Raw genomic sequence first — 17,282 nt, 5'->3', positions numbered from 1 at the left:
TAAACTAAATTGCTAGCTCACTTTTACCCATAAAGTCTCCTGTTGCCCTTTTTTTTTCTTTTTAAAACATGGTTTCTATGTTTCAGCTTTCAGCTGGCCTTGGCCTCACTGAGATTAGTCACTCCCTGCTTCCAATTGACTCACTTTCTCGGCCCTTTTCCCAGAAGCACCCCCTCCATGCTTCCCCTCCTCTGCCTTACTTTCTAGTTTCTTTGATTCATCTCTCCACTCCTTTTCCTCATGAGCTTCCTTCCTCGTTGTCCTCAAGCTAACATAGTCTCCTCACATTGCATCTACAAAGATATCACACATATTTATCTTGCCCTCCTCTTTTATAGCCCTTTTAAGAAATTTTCCAGCTAGCAAAACACTGATCAAAACCCTGGACCCAAAAAAGGGAAGCTCATATTGGGTGTTTCCACAGTTCAGTTGTAGACTTGGTGAGCTTGCACTCATGGATATTGTGAGGGTATCGTGGAGGGAGGGCATGCTCTTCTTTCTGGGAATCTATTCACATAGAGCTTCCTTTCGATGATGGTGACATGGCTCCCAGAAAGTTGAGTGTGGGGGGCTCATCCCTGAGTGTGTGCTCCTTCTGGCCCGTGTGTGAGCCTGTCTGCCGACCCCATAGTGAGGGAGGGGAGGGCTGTGAGCAGCCTGCATAGACTTCATGTTGTGTCTGTCCAAATGCTTTGGAAGCTGGCTTCTTCCTACCAAGATACCTGGCTAGTCCCAGAGAAATAATTGGGATTCTTGTATAGAACAGATTTCTGCTAATCCCCTCAGCCCAGATCAAGTCTCATGAGAACTCAACTTGACAAGATTTATTTGAAATCCAGCTGGCTTCTGATATACCTTTATTGGAAGGTTGCTCATCCTAGGCAGTTTGCCAAGAAGGGTATTGTGTGTCCTATGTGATAAGGATACTTAATGAATAAAAGTAATATATGTGATTATATATTGTATATTATCCATAAAATATTTTATATTTATATGCATATTTATATACATACACACATACCTGCAAAGTTCTTCATTCTTCATAATCTACATTTCCCTGTTCCTGGCAAATCTCCACCTTCTTACATCTGTGTCTCCTATCCAAGGAGGCACTGTCCTTCTCATCCGGTCTTTATGCAATTCTGGTGACATTTTCAGCTCCTGGTTTCACTTTTTCGACTACACTGGGTCTCTCCTTCTGTCTTGTGGCCAGCAAGTGCATGAGTGATACAAAGAGAAAACAAAACAAAATATGGTCGTTGCACCAGGCAAACGAGAGGACAAGATAATCACATCTGACTTAACATCAATAGAATTTCCCTGACTGCATGACGCCTCTAACTTGTGCTTTTGGTTCTAGGAGCTCGCGTAAATGCCAAGGACAACATGTGGCTGACCCCACTGCACCGGGCTGTTGCCTCCAGAAGCGAAGTGAGTGATTATCTTATATAATCTAGCACCTCTAGGCCACAGAAAGAGAAAAATGCTTTCTGCTGAATTCGGGATTGTTGCTTATGAACAAAAGGCTTTTACTTCTAATACAAGAGGATTTACCAAAATTGAACAGTTGGTTCTTTTGAGCACCTCCTTCATGCCAGGCATAGTGTGGGGTGGGGGGTGGTAACTGGAGTAGTCCCAGGTGCACAGCGTGGTCCCTGACTTCAGCAAGTCCTCGGTCTGGAGCGAGTGGCAAACATGTAAGCAGATCAGTACAATATCATAACTTAATTGGAGGAAGAACCAAATAACTGTTTAAAAGAGAAGCCTTCCAAGAAGATGTGTCAATTGAGCTGGTCCTTAAAGGATGAGTGGGGGCTTACCAGGCCAGTAGAAGGGGGGAGGGTGGAAGCAGGACAACATGCTAGAGGACAAGGGCCGTGGACGTGGACGGATGGCGGGTTCAGGTGGCTATAGATGGAGCCAGGGATGCAGTGGAAGCCAAGTCTGATGGCAGAGGCTGGGGGTCCTCTGAGCAGTGAGGTGCGGTCAGGCAGAGATAATCATGAACTTGACAGGACTTGGGACCTTGTGGAATGAGGTAGAAGGGAGGTCACTGGATGAACGGTGATGCCATTGACTGAGAAGGCCGAGGCAGACGAGCAGGGAAGGGAGGCTAATCCGTCTGTCTGAACATGTCACGTTTGGCAAACATATTACCAGAATGTAAGCTCCATAAGGGCACAGACCTGTTTTTTTGTTCCTTGATGTATCCCAAGCCTGGGACGTTGTAGGTGCTCATGAAAGAATTTGTTTTAAATTCTGGAAGTACAGGCAAAGATGGTTAACAGATGCTCATTATTTATATTGGTTTCGCACTTAGGAACTGTGAGGATGGTTGTTGAAACTATAGCAAATGGATCAGCTGGTTCAGGGAAAGTATAAGAGATGAGAAGAGAAACCAGTGTGGAGGAGGTGTGGCGGGGAACGCTGGTGAACATAAACCTTGCAACCTGGTCAGAGGGGATGCCCACCTTCCAGGGATACAGGAGGAGGCTCTAACCTAGGAGGCACTTGTCACTGGATGACTAGTCTTTGTAACTGATTTTTACCAAATAAGGCTTCTCTGCTACTGGAGAAGGTGCTGTTTGGCAACTACCTGGAAATTTCACAGTATACTTAGAAGATGACAATTAACTCAATGCTCATAATTTTCCTTGCTGTGCTGTGTGATTTGAGTTTTTTTTTTTTTTTTTTTTTTTTTAAGATGCCAGTCTATTCTCTTTTCCAATAGCCCACATGGAATGAAGGAGACAAATGATCCTAAGTTGCCTGACTCAGATCCTGGAGAATCCCATGGTCCCACGTTTCATTTCTGATTTACCTGGGAAAGCAGGGACAATGGGCTGCTTAAGTTTGTGTGACCAGTGTCATGAGACCAGTTCCTTCCAGAGTATTCCTTGGTCTTTTAAGACTATTTGATCCTCAGTAAATTTCTTTTTTAAGTATTTTTCTGAAAACTATGGATTTGATTCCTCTTTTAACATGAGCCAGGTTTTTTTAGTTAAAAAAAAAAAAATCGCCAAGCACTTCCTATATGCCAGGCACTGTGCTTAGGAGGCATGTAGTCTAGTGGGACAGAAAGATATAAAACCAGATGATTTCAATACTATGTGGTCTTCTCCAAGTGATCTCCCCTTTGTTAGCTCAGCTTCTTGCTTTAAATCCTCAAAACATACATTTGCCAGCAACCATCAGCTTACCTTACCTACATGCCTTTAGTGTATTTGATTGAGTTTAGTCAACCCAATGATGAATCCTTTATGTCTCAGAAAAGGCATTTGTTGCTTCTCTAAGGAACCAGCTCCCTCTGCAGGTTTGCTGAGGGAAAAATATCCCTTGTAGGTGTCTCTCGTTAGGAAGGACTTAAATGCAAGCTGACCCTGAGTTGTAGTCAGGGTCATATCTTCATATTAATATCTGTCACAACAAATTGAAAAGTGTCTTATGAAAATTGAAGTCTCTGTGACCGTAATTGGAACAGACTGTGGCCATCTGAACTCCAGCACATTTTGCTGTGGAAGTCCTAAATTCAGATTTTCTTCTTCCTCTGAATTGGATCCAATTACATGATTTTTACATTCCATTATATCGCCCCTCAATAATAGCTGAGGGAAGAGATGCAGGCTCAAGGGGGAAACAACAGAGAAGGTTTGGATCAGTAGTTTGGAACTTGGCTGTTAGCATTTGCCAAAGGGGATATGTGTGCTCAGCTTGACAGTTGGCACATTGGTCCATTGCTCAGATTGGCAAGCACTGGTATGACTTACATGCATATGAATTAAAACCCATTTTTTCACTGAAAGGTTTGTAAACCCTCTACTGTCCTCAAAGCCCTTTGCCTCTAAAATGTAGGGAATTGATGTTTTGGGATTCAGGGTTCAATCAGGGACCCAATGACTTACATGCATATGAATTAAAACCCGTTTCTTCATTGAAAGGTTTGTAAACTCTCTACTGTCCTCAAAGCCCTTTGCCTCTAAAATGTAGAGAATTGATGTCTCAGGGTTCAGGGTTCAATCAGGGAACCAGATCTACCATGAGAGATAAAGAATAAGATATTTATTGCAGTAATTAGACCTCGTACAATTGTGTGAGCTGCTGGAGAAGTTTGTGTAGGGCTGTCACCTTGGTTTCTGTGCAGGTGACTTCAGGACTGAAGTCACTACTGGCAGGCAGGGTCTGCAGTTGCAAAGATAAGCTGGATGTGAAATGGGGGAGAACAAGAACCCACTGGAACCCCTGGCTTTCACTGCCTCAGCATTGCACATTGGACTTGGGAGACTTGCAGAAGGAGCTGTGTGCTTCGCCTTGGAGCTTATGGGCACCTGGCCCAAGAACGGGAGAAACCGAGGGAGATACTGCAAGTTCTGAAGAAGCACCAGCCATGCCCTGTGCCAACACAGGGATCCAGCTGGCCAGTGATGCTGTGTGCAAGCTGCAGCGGCACCCAACACACCCATCAGGCTGTGGTTTCATCTGTGCCCTCCAAAATCCAGGCAGATTTCTCTTGTGGCAAACAGGACTGGGAAGGGGACTCTGGGAAACGTAGTTCAGCTTGGCTATGTTGGCACAATATAAAACTATCACTGAAATTGTTGTTCTGTTCTAATTTAAAAGATGTTCTGGGGGCACCTGGGTGGCTGAGTTGGCTAAGCATCTGACTTCAGCTCAGGTCATGATCTCATAGGCCATGAGTTCGAGCCCCACATCGGGCTCTGTGCTGACAGCTCAGAGCCTGGAGCCTGCTTCAGATTCTGTGTGTGTGTGTCTCTTTCTCTGCCCCTCCCCCGCTCATACCTCTGTATCTCTCTCTCTCTCTCTCAAAAGTAAATAAATATTAAAAAAAAGAAAGACATTCTAGATAGTTTCTTGAAATGAGTGTCACACCTATTGCTTGTCATTATATTTCCAGCATCTAGCCTGCTCAGTAAACAATTGTTTTTTGAGTGATTCATTTAAGACTGGATTTCTTTTTTTAAAAAAATTTTTTAAATGTTTTATTTATTTCTGAGAGAGAGACAGACAGACAGCGTGAGCAGGGGAGTGTCAGAGAGAGAGAGAGAGACACAGAATCTGAAGCAGGCTCCATGCTCTGAGCTAGCTTCAGCACAGAGCCTGACGCAGGGCTTGAACCCATGAACCATGAGATCGTGACCTGAGTCGAAGTTGGACGCTTAAATGACTGAGCCACCCAGGCGCCCCTAAGGCTGGATTTCTAACTTAAGCCGTGTTAACATGATTCTGTCTAGTTAACATAGAACTGTTGTGCACCACAGAGGACACCGATGGTAATCATCCGTCATGCGTGCAAGGTAAACGGACTTGAAGCTTGTTTATGGAAGTGTGGCACAGGAAGCTGTGTAGGCCACCAAAACCTGCAAGATCAGGATGAGTTTCAAAATTGTACGCAGCCCAGGTATCAGTAGAAGTCAAATATACTGATATGAGTCAAATTTTCTGAGCTTTCTTTCCATCCAGGCAAGTTTTATGTTCAGATTTCTATGCCTGGGAAAATAATATCTGTTGCTAAATATATTTCCTGAGCCTGTAATAGCAATAGAAGTATCAGATCATCATATTCATTAAACATCCACCCGTGCCTGACAGCATCTCCTACACAGACAGGAAAGTAGGTCAAGATGTGGTCATACCTGCTGAAGATCATGCAGCATAGACTGGGCTCTGGAGGTGAACCTTCAAGACTTTTCTTGCTGCCGATTGGGCTGTGTTATGTGCTTCCTTCTGATGCAATTCCCCTCTTCCTCCTCCCCTCCTCACGCCTGGGATTCCCAGGGAGGAGGCAGCCAAACAAATCATTGGAGCCATAGCATTGTCTTCTGAGTGACTCCTCTGAGGCATCCTTCACCACCACTCTCCACCGCCCCCCACCCCCCATACTTTCCCTGCTGAGAAGTGAAGATAGTCTCTTGCCAAAATATTAGGGAAACATATTTTGAGATTCTAGATAACATAGATGAGCAAGATTTGGGGCTTCTAGGGAGAGTTTTCTGAAGTGTGAATTATTTCTGATTGTTCCTCCTGTTTAGCTTATTCTTACTGCTTTTTTCTGTCTTAGAAAATTAACAGCTACACAGGACAGGAATTAAATGCATATGAACCTGGACAGTTTAATACAATGTTCATTGGAGCTTACCCAGTGGAAGACACTGTTAAGTGTGCTACAGAGACCTTGAAGGCTTACAGAGTGTGTCTTCCAGGACATGGTATTTAGGGCAGACACCCGGGCACACAGCCTGCTGTGGCCTACGTCCAAATGCAGCCGGCCTTTCACACATGCCTTTTCTTCTAGAATGAACTGAAGGTAGCACCAAAGGAGAATGGCTGAACTTTGCACTTTCCTGTTCATTTGGTTAACACCGTTAAAAATGATCGTGTCCTGTCTTTAGGCTGTCAAAACAAGGATGCTGGGTCCAAATAGATATTGTCACCATGAACATTTATTGAAAACTTAGTGTGTGCTAGGCAGTATGCTAAGCACTTTCTATGCATGATCCCATTTCAACCTCTGAGCCACTGTTTCAGACTGATATTGCTATTAATCCTAATTTAGGAAAGGAAATCTCAGAGAAGTTAGGAACGAGCCTAACACAACCAGTAAGCGGGGGAACCTGTAACTTGAGAATCTGCTGTCTTAACCACCATGCTCTGCTACTTCCCTCAGATCACATGAGCACCCTCATGGATCCTGCTCCTCCAAAAAAAATGGGTCTACCTTTGTGTCTGTGCAGACAGAAGTCCCAATAAGTGTAAAAATGTTTCCCAGAACCGAGCAGGATAAGCAGTTTATCTTATAGCTCAAATTTTAATACTTTCTCCCTTTCTCTAAATAGCATTGTCATTATTGTGAGCTAAATGCTAGTAGACAGGAGGATTGGAAGAATTATATGGGAGACTAGAATGTTACTGCTTTCCTTAAATTATGTGTCTGATTATAAAAAGATGATCACATATAGGACATAGTACCTGGAATGGGAAGAAAGTAAGCACTTTATGGCCTATTAGAATGTAGATGAGTGATAACTCAGATTTACTGTGCATTCATACTATCTGGGGTGCTTGTCACAAGTACCTGTTTTAGAACCTCATCCCTAGAGATTCTGATAAAGCCTGTGGTTGTGCCCAAAAATCTGCATTTTAAAAAGATTGTGATGCATGTGGTCTCCACAGTGCACTGGGAACTAAGGTCGAACACCAGGAATAGCATCTGGCCTTCCCTGTGTTGACAACGATGACGACTACTACTACTACTACTACTTCTTCTTCTTCTTCTTCTTCTTCTTCTTCTTCTCCTCCTTCTCCTTCTCCTTCCTTCTCCTTCTCCTCCTCCTTCTTCTTCTTCTTCTTCTTCTTCTTACATTTATTCACTTTTGAGGATAGAGAGAGACAGAGTGTGAGCAGAGAAGGGGCAGAGAGAGAAGGAGACACAGAATCTGAAGCAGACTCCAGGCTCTGAGCTGTCAGCACAGAGCCTGATGCAGGGCTTGAACTCACAAACCATTAGATCATGACTTGAGCTGAAGTTGGATGCTTTAACTGACTGAGCCACTCAGGTGCCCCATGGCCTTCGCTATGTTGAAAGCCAGCACTTCTTCAGCAGTTGCCTTTGAGTTCTTTCATAGCCCAGAGTCCCCAGTGAGCCCCCTTTGTACTGCTAGTTCTTAGAATAATTGAACTCTAATAATTATTACAATAATAAGGGGCAAGTTTAATTTAATAATGAGTGCTTTTGGAGAAATTTTCAATTCATTGAACAAATTAGTTGGGTACCGATTTTTGCAATTCTTTCAGAATATGAAATTGCTGTAATCAATAGAGGATGAAAGCCCCCAAATGATTCCAGTAATAGAGTAAATGCCATCAGGACTTGAGGGCAGCCTCAGGGACATCAGCCTGTGGTAAATGTCTTGTTAATACTTGCATATTTTTACTTAGAGAGTTTACTTACGGTTATACCAATGCATTTATTCTACCCACATTTACTGAGTATACAGTATGCACAAGGTACCTGCCAGGCTTTGGGGAGAGCACAGAAAATTTGGTAAGACTCAGACCCCGTCTAAAGTAATTTATAGTTTATAACATTTGGCATTGCTTATGCCTGCAAGGACTCCGTATAGTCACAAACAATTACTTTTCCATGAGTAATTTATGACCACTTAAATGCAATGCACATTTGGAAGTGAAAGAACAAACATTAAGGGCGACAGTTTTTAAGACACATGCTTCCTACTTCTTCTCATCTTTTCCATGTGTGCTGTGTAAGTTTCTACTTCTTATTACAGGGTTGGGGTGGCCTTTCGTAAAAAGAGAAAGTCATAAAAAGTAGAAATAGAGTGACTGCAAATGCCATCTCCAATTCCCTTCTGTGTGACATCCCATGACAGTTCCTCACCTATTATTTCCATGATTGATGGAGCACATGATTGATAGGAGGGTAATCCGACTAGGTCTACAGTCCTAAGACTGAAGGCTAACAGGGCTGATGCCTCCATTCGAGAGAAATGCTGGACTCCCATGTGCTTGTTCATTAAAAAAGAAACAGTCTTTTTGGTAGCCCTACTCACAGTGTGGCTTATGTACCTATCTAAGCCCGTGGGCTTTTGTCTTAAGACAAAATAAGAGTAAGTCAGTCATTTCATGCCTGCTAAATTTAATTAATAATCAAGGAATCGAGTTCAAAATTTGTCTTTGTCTTTTTACATTTTATTATCCTACTAAATACTTTGTATTGTATTTTACAAACATTGACTCATGATTGATTTGAAATCATGTTTTTTTAAAAACTGGCCCTTCACCACAGATAGTTTAAGAAGTGCTGTTTTAAGTATCTTTTCTTGATTCAGAAAGTGTTCAGCATCCCTTGCCGCACATTAATTTTCTTTTTTTAATGCTGATTTTTTTATCTTTTTGAGAGAGAAAGAGAGAAAGTGCACACATGTGAGCAGGGCAGGGGCAGAGAGAGTGGGGGCCAGAGGATCCGAAGTGGGCTCTGTGCTGGCGGCAGAGAGCTCAAGAAGGAGCTCAAACTCAGGAATCATGAATTCATGACCTGAGTGAAGTCAGGTGCTTAACCGACTAAGCCACCCAGACGCCCCTAGTTTTCTTTTTATGTTGTAAATGTCTGTCAGAGCAGGCTCCTAGATACCAAAGTTTTTAGCTAGTGTGTGATACCAGGAAAGAGAGACTTCTTTTGATTACAAAAATTATTCCCTTCCTAAATTGCCGTAAAATTGCTCTCTCTTAAAACTAGGGTAAAGTGCTTCCAAGATTAAAATTTTTGAAAGAGAAATGCAATTTTAAAGAAGGAAATTATATTTTCTTTTTAAATCAAAGTTTGTTTTTACTGAAATATTATATTACATTTCTATTAATGTTTAAGCAGGTTTGGCAGGCTAAATGGAGTTAAAAATTTTAAATAACTAAAGAGAATTAACATTTAAAAGAACTTACGTCAGCATGTTTGGCTGGAACTGTCCAGTGAGTAAGCTCTGGCCTGGTAGAAAACACATGAGCCAGGCTCTTACTCAGCCAGACTGCCAGATCACTCCCCTTGACTGTCACCTTGCCTATTACATGAAGCTGCCTTTCAAATGAACAGGCCAGGCCAGATGACCCCTGAGGCCTCTCTCCTTCTAATATCCCATGTCTATGAAGTTAATTCCATGATCATTTTAGAATAGTTGTATTTTCACTAAAAAATAGTTAATTTTGGGGGGTGCCTAGGTGGCTCAGTCAGTTAAGCCTCTTGATTTTGGCTTAGGTCATGGTCTCATGGGTCATGGGATTGAGCCCCGTGACAGACTGCACTGATAGCCTAGAGCCTGCTTGAGATTCTCTCTCTCCCTCTCTTCCTGCCCCTCCCCTCCTCACTCTCTTCCAAAATAAGTAAATAAACATTTTTTTTAAAAAGTTAATTTTTGGAAAATAAGATACCCTACTTTGTATATGCTAAGTATTTCTTGATATAGTCCTTTCTTGTCAAGTAAGATGAAAACAATGCAATCCATTGCAGATAGAGAAATAAAAATGAAGAATGGCAAAGCTAAAACATTATATAAAAGTAGGTAAATAAAGGTAATGGTTATTCTAGGCATCCTTGAACTATAGCCATTGAGTGTTGGTATGAGAGACAAATTAGATGAAGTTGGCACTCACACGGGACTTGCTTAAAGTTCACATGAAAGGACACTTAATAGAGACCCTACCCAACTCCTTTTTTTCCCCATCCAATCAATGAACTTGAGCCTTTAACTTGTCTAATTTAGGGGGTATAACTTGGATGTTGGTTGGGGCACTTGCCTTCTAAACAGATGTAACTGACTGGAAACTATGTGCCATGTCTTGTGCAAAGTCTGACGTTCTTTCAGATTCCCAAGAATTCCTGGAGACCTGACTGTTTGGTTGCCTGGGTCCACAAGCCTGCTCCTGATGTTTGTTTGGTTTATGTATCAGCTTTCTCTTCTTCATGGCCTGCTGACTCTCTTCCTGCCCAAACATATATCTCTGCCCTGAGGGTACCAGGGCCCAAGTCCTCTCTCCTCTCTCTCTGCCCTCACCCCTTCCTTCCTACCGAGCTCCAAATGCTGCTTGCTCTGTTATGCCCCAAAATGCAGCTTGGTACATCCCCCCACCCCACCAAATTCACTGTAGACCCACCCCTGTATAGCAAGGACTGAACACAGAGGCCTCTGCCCTCCTTAGAAGACTATTTGGACTCAAAACAGTATTTTTTTCATGCTGGTAAATAACAAAATTTTATTTTAACCAAATTTGATCATTTGCAATTTGGGGTAATTCAAACAAGGAGCTAGATGGACCAGGGCATCTGCAAATTTTTTCCATCAAGGGCCTTATAGTAAATATGTTGGGTTTTGATGGCTGCATACTCTGCAATTACAATTGAAACAAGTCATAGATAATATGTAAAGCAATGAATGATTCTGTGTCATAATAAAGCTTTATTTACAAAAACAGGCCAAAATTTTTCTGTGATTAAACTATTTTTAGAAATATTGCTTATTTAAGAATACAGATTTTCCTCCCCGCAAAGTCTAATACTACTTATTCATAAATAAACTATATCTGATATGTAAATATATTTTTTCTTGGCTTAACTGTTACTTTGTATGAAATGCAAATCATTCTTAATCATTTAGAAGTAGGGCCTCTCCTAGGTTATATCTTATTCACCTAGTCTGAGTTACTTGAAAAGTAATCATATTTTGTTACCTTAAAAAAAAGGTTTCTGGGGAGGGAAAGGGGGGTGATGGGCATGGAGGAGGGCACTTGGGGGGATGAGCACTGGGTGTTATATGGAAACCAACTTGACAATAAACTAAAAACAAAAAAAAAACTTTCTTTTTTGGAGCACCTAGGTGCCTCAGGCAGTTGAACATCTGACACTTGATTTCAGCTAAGGTCATGATCACAAGGGTCATGGAATCGAGCTGTGCATTGAGCTCTGCGCTGAGTATGGAGTCTGCTTGGGAATCTCTCTCTCTCTCTCTCTCTCTCTCTCTCTCTCCCTCTCCCTCCTTCCCTCCCTCCACTTCCTCCTCTCTCAAAATAAAAAATAAAAATAAAATAAAATTTTTTCATGAATTCATTTTTCTTATGTCCAAATAGTATTGATTTGTCAAATGTTCATGTATAGTTGCTGTTTTGTTAGTCTATTCTGAATTTACACAATATTTAGTGCAAAGCAAGAATCTGTATAAGTACAGTAAAATAACACACAAGACAAAGGAATTAAAAATACAGTCTATATTATTATTGGCTGTGAATATGTGCAATACCACTTTTTTTATTATTGCTTTATGATGGTTATCTCTAAGTTTTTTGGCTATATCTCTGCAAAACTTTCAGCATGCATCTTCAAGTTATGCATCTTATTTATTTATAAATCAAATGTAGGAATGACTATCATTAGCTAATATTTCAAGTATATCACAATATACTTAGGGTGAGACTTTTCATTTATCATCGTCATGCATAACCATGTAGCTCATAGACTTTTGATGATTTTCCTCTGTTTTGCCCAAGCTCTTGTCATATCTGATTAAATTCGTCATTATTTTTACCTTGTAATGTGGGTGATAGAAACCTTTTACTCAGAGCAGAACTGTCAGCTCTGTGACTGCACATTATTTACACTTGCATTTGTACTATCATCTTTAAATCTGCAGGTTCCTTGCATAAATCTTGCCTGTGTTAGAATGTTTTTAGTTTAAGGTTAGTTTAAGTTTAATATTTCAAGTTTAATATTTTAAGTTTAGTTTTAGTTTAATATTACAATCCGTAGATTGATTTGGCAGGCCTATCATTGTGCATTTCAGTGCACTCGGAGCAAATGAAAGGAGAGGGCAAGCCTCATGCCCTCCGCATGTGGATGTCCCATTGTTCCTGGAGTGCATCTCATATAGTGCGAGGTGAGATCATCTGTGGAGCTGAATGAAGGCACAGTGCCAACCCAGAAGTTAAATACCAGCTAAAATGCTTTCTTTTGTTTTTAATGTTCATTTGTTTTTCAGAGAGAGTGAGAATGAGCAAGCATGAGTGGGGGAGGGGCAGAGAGAGAGAGAGAGGGAGACACAGAATCCGAAGCAGGCTCCAGGCTCTGAGCTGTCAGCACAGAGCCCAACGCGGGGCTCGAACCCACAAACCATGAGATCATGACTTAAGCCGAAGTCGGACGCTAAACGCTCAACCAACTGAGCCACCCAGGCACCCCTAAACTGCTTTCCTTTTTAAAGAAAACAAACATAAATGGAGGTTCCAGTATTTTCTTTCCACACCACAGTAGATTGTATGTACATCTCCATAAATCTCACAAATTTTGAGACCAAAGTTAATAAAAATATCATTATTTTCTTATTAAATCTTAATCCTTATACTGTGGCATAGCTTTTCTTTTGTTTATTTCTTGTTCATCCAGCTAGCTTTTAAAGCAATCTGGGGGCATCTGGGTGGCTCAGTTGGTTGAGCATCTGACTCGTGATTTCGGCTCAGGCCATAATCTCATGGTTGATGGGATCGAATCCCATGTGGAGCTCTGTGCTGACAGTGTGGACTCTGCTTGGGATTCTTTCTCTCCTCTCCCTCTCCTTCTGCACCCTCCCCCCTCTTGCACATGCACTCTCTCTAAAAAAAAATAAATAAAAGAATGTGACTAATGTTTCTTTCACTCCACACCATGGTTGAGTGTTAAGAAATACACATATACAGGGGCGCCTGGGTGGCTCAGTCAGTTGAGTGTGTGACTTCGGCTCAGGTCATGATCTCACAGTTCATGGGTTTAAGCCCCGCGTCACGCTCTATGGTGACAGCTCAGAGCCTGGAGCCTGCTTCCGATTCTATGTGTCCCTCTCTCCCTGCCCCTCCCCTGCTCATGATCTGTCTCTCAAAACTAAATGTTAAAAAACAACAAAAAAGAATACACATACAGAGGGGGCCCTGGGTGGATCAGTCGGTTAAGCGTCCGACTTCAACTCAGGTTGTGATCTCATGGTTTTCGAGTTCGAGCCCCACATCAAGCTCTGTCAGCACTGACAATGTGGGGACTGCTTGGAATCCTCTCTCTTTCTCACTCTCTCTCTCTCTGACCCTCCCCCACTTGTGCTCTCTCTCTCTCAAATAATAAGCTTTACAGAAAAAAAAAAAAAAAGAATACATGTATACATGTTTTACTCTAACATGAGCTCCAGAAATGTTAAGGGGACTTTATTCCTTTCTGAGGAAGGGTGGCACAAACCCTTTTTTTTTCCTTTTTGGTAATTTTTGTTTGCTTGGGCCCTGTCAATTTATTGTTTATAGCATCTGAATGGAGTCACACTGTATGTTTAAACTGTATTCTCTGATTTGCAAAATTAAATTTTTGTTTTGCTTTCATTCTACTGTCCAGATTAGCCATTCATCTCAATGTGTAGCTACTACTGTTTCCTAGAACATCTTCTTATTTCATTATTTATGTCCCTGATAAAAATGTTAATTTTAAGAGTTCAAATAATCTACTATCTGGGCACTTTTATGTACCTGCACGATAAAGTAGATCAGACAGTCCCGGCCTGTGAGGAGTAAGGTGGACAGGGGTAAGTTCTTGGCCCATGAAGGGCGGCAGGAGCATGGTACCTTTCATTGAGTTTCATTGTTTTGTTGATGCCACATTGACAAGATGTTCATAAAGGAGTCCCACTAACTGGTTCTAGAAGTTTCTGGAAGTAAAGAGGAAAAGCCAACAGTCATTCCCATCTTGAGAGAAACTATATCATTTTCCTGATGGAACAGAAAAGTACCTTAAATCCTAGCTGTACAACAAAGTTCCCACACGGCTTTACAGAAATTCTTAGGCCAATTAGAATCTCTGGTGTGGGTCCAGCCAGCTGTAGTTTTGAGAGTTCCCCAGGCGATTCCATTGCATAGCAGCCAAGGTTGAGGATTCAAGAGGCTAGTAAGCTGATTAGGTCAATAGAAGGAAAATAAAAAGTGTAAGTCTCAGTACAGCTTAAGGAACTCAACAGTGGAAAAAAGTTACCCCACAAAAATATGTAAAAAGTTGGGAAAAAATGGGACAATTTTGTAGTTTCTAGTTGAGGTAGCCATAGACATCTTCTCTTGATCACTGTTGATCACGTAGTGAAGGTTAAGATATTGGCTGAGAAAACCAAAGATTTATAAATTGATCCAAGAATGTCTGAAGGACTTTGAGGTCTTTGGCTTTGGAAGATGGAGGCTTATGGACCAACACTTCCAACTTTAGGTGACNGCTGAGAAAACCAAAGATTTATAAATTGATCCAAGAATGTCTGAAGGACTTTGAGGTCTTTGGCTTTGGAAGATGGCTTATGGACCAACACTTCCAACTTTAGGTGATCTTTAGGGGCTTTTTGAGCTGTGGATATTTTACCCTGGTGCATACACCTACACACGCGTGCTCACATCTAACCTAAGGATACTTATACCTTATTAAGAAACCCTGTGCTTGGAAGGTTTATTTGGTTTTGAAGATGTGCCAGGGCTCCTGACCTAACAAAGATAAAGTGGATCTGTTTTAATCGGTGCCACTCTTTTGATCGGTATCACATATTACCTAGCTTTTCTCAGAAGATTATACATCATGAGCCAGCCTGTGAGGGCACGGAGCGTTCCCTTCCTGTAGTTCTGGGGTCTGGTGAAGCATCTTCTGTTCAATAAGTATTGACTGAGCATTTGTCAGTGACCCTTGCACACTCTGCTTTGTTTGTAGGAAGCAGTGCAAGTATTGATTAAGCACTCTGCTGATGTCAACGCGAGGGACAAGAACTGGCAGACCCCCCTCCACGTGGCAGCTGCCAATAAGGCTGTCAAGTGTGCAGAAGTGATCATTCCCCTGCTGAGCAGCGTCAACGTCTCTGACCGAGGGGGGCGCACAGCCTTGCACCATGCTGCCCTGAATGGCCACGTGGAGGTGAGTGCCATCATCATTGGGAACAAGAATTCTTCCTACGGGCTCTCTTAGCCCCACGTGGGACCTAATCTTAATGCTGAGGGTTTTTAGAGAGTGTGATGCATATTTCTGTACACCAAACCTTAGGCAACCGTAGCTATTTTTAAATTCACAGCTATTGGGTTGAAAAATTAGCCATCACCTCAGTCTTTTCCTCCAACATACATGCTGCATGGTTGCCTGTGACATCATTTTCGTACTTTGTGTGAACTCCAGGTCTCTGACCCACCTTGAGATTCAATGTTAATTTGACTCAGAGTGTCTGCATGTTGGTTTCCTTTCAGATGGTCAACTTACTCTTGGCCAGAGGAGCAAACATCAATGCATTTGACAAAAAGGACCGGCGTGCTCTGCACTGGGCAGCATATATGGGTAAGGATTCCATGAATGGAAAGGAGAGTGCAGATACCTGAGCCTAAAGAAGCCATGAGCCCGGTGTTAACCATGTAGGCCTTCTCTTGGGAAGGCCTGACTTCTTTCCAAGGTTGGGATTCACCTTTGTTAAGATTTGGTCCATTTTATTGGCCTACATAGAGCACTCCTATTAGACAGTTGCTTTCTCGGAGATTCATTTTACCCACAGAGAAGAGGAAGGATGAATCGTGGTCCAGCCCTCACTGACTGGGTTTCGATCTGGGATGGAGAGCGGCATGAATGCTGCTGCTTTTGGGCTTGTTATGGCAGCAAAGTGAAGTGTTCAAAAAGAAAGAGGGCTAGCTAGCAAAGCAAGGACACATAAATTCCATGTGTGCTTTTATTTATAAATATTTTTGAAAGAAACAGAAAGGAAGGAAGGGCAGCCCCCTGGCTGCTGCGGAGGTTAAAGTGACCAGAGGAACCATGGAGTATCCTGCCTCTGTACCTCCGCCGAGGCTGGGGCTTACTGTTCCTGCTTCTTCCAGCTCGAGGGGGAGAGATGAAGGAACCCATGACACGTCCGCGTTTTTCCTTTTCACTTCTGTTGGCACAAATACCGCTCACAAAGATAGACCTCATGGAGTTTATTCTCAGTGTAGACTTGTGGGAAATGAAGAACTAAGATCTTTCCTTTGTGTTTCTAACTGGAGAACGTCCTGCAATTTGAAAAGCTGATGAGATTCTATCAGCCCCAAGTTGTAAACAACCTGAATGCCCACCCACAGGAGACTGTGTTGGTGAACTATAAAGATCTGCACAATGGAGGAGCGCCTGGGTGGCTCAGTTGGTTAAGTGTCCGACTTCAGCTCAGATCATGATCTCACGGTTTGTGGGTTTGAGCCCCGCGTCGGGCTGTATGCTGACAGCTAGCTCAGAGCCTGGAGACTGCTTCAGATTCTGTACTTCCCTCTGTCTCTGACTCTTCCCTGCTCACTCTCTCTCTCTCTCAGAAAAAAATAAAGCATTAAAAAATATTTTTTAAATAAAAATTTAAAAAAAGATCTGCACAATGGGGAGCCATCCTGTAACTTTTGTGATGATGTCATTAGTATTTATTAACATACAAAGAATTTGTGATATGTTAAGTAAAAACAGATCAATACACGGTATGGATATTATGATCCTCATTTTTGTGAAAAAATATGCAATATAAACTTTCTATTCAGGTGTCTATTCAGTGTACACTGAAATGTCTATTCAGTGTTATATACTGAAATGTTAGCTGATTACCTCAAGGGATTGGTGATGATGGGTGATTTTGGTTTCCTCTTAACACCATTTTGCCTTTTCTGAATTCTTTTTAGTAAGCACACAGGCCTTTTATTATCATTAAAACAATAACATTAATTAATTGTGGGGAGAA

General features: G+C 42.0%; 1 protein-coding gene across 3 annotated transcripts in view; it reads left to right on the top strand.

The window, feature by feature from the left end:
* Nucleotides 1-17,282, top strand: part of ANKRD44 (ankyrin repeat domain 44) — a 295,932-nt gene that overhangs the window by 148,895 nt on the left and 129,755 nt on the right. For all 3 annotated transcript variants that reach the window (XM_077745799.1, XM_077745798.1, XM_077745797.1), the window contains 3 exons: nucleotides 1,361-1,431; nucleotides 15,263-15,463; nucleotides 15,787-15,874. In XM_077745799.1, coding sequence (XP_077601925.1) covers nucleotides 1,361-1,431; nucleotides 15,263-15,463; nucleotides 15,787-15,874 — 360 coding nt within the window. The remainder of the gene's footprint in view (nucleotides 1-1,360; nucleotides 1,432-15,262; nucleotides 15,464-15,786; nucleotides 15,875-17,282) is intronic.

The sequence above is a fragment of the Crocuta crocuta genome, unplaced genomic scaffold, assembly GCF_008692635.1.
Source record: "Crocuta crocuta isolate KB4526 unplaced genomic scaffold, BGI_CrCroc_1.0 scaffold564, whole genome shotgun sequence".
Classification (NCBI taxonomy): Eukaryota; Metazoa; Chordata; class Mammalia; order Carnivora; family Hyaenidae; genus Crocuta; species Crocuta crocuta.
The sequence above is the reverse complement of the archived record's forward strand: the minus strand, read 5'-3'. Positions and strand labels throughout refer to the sequence as shown.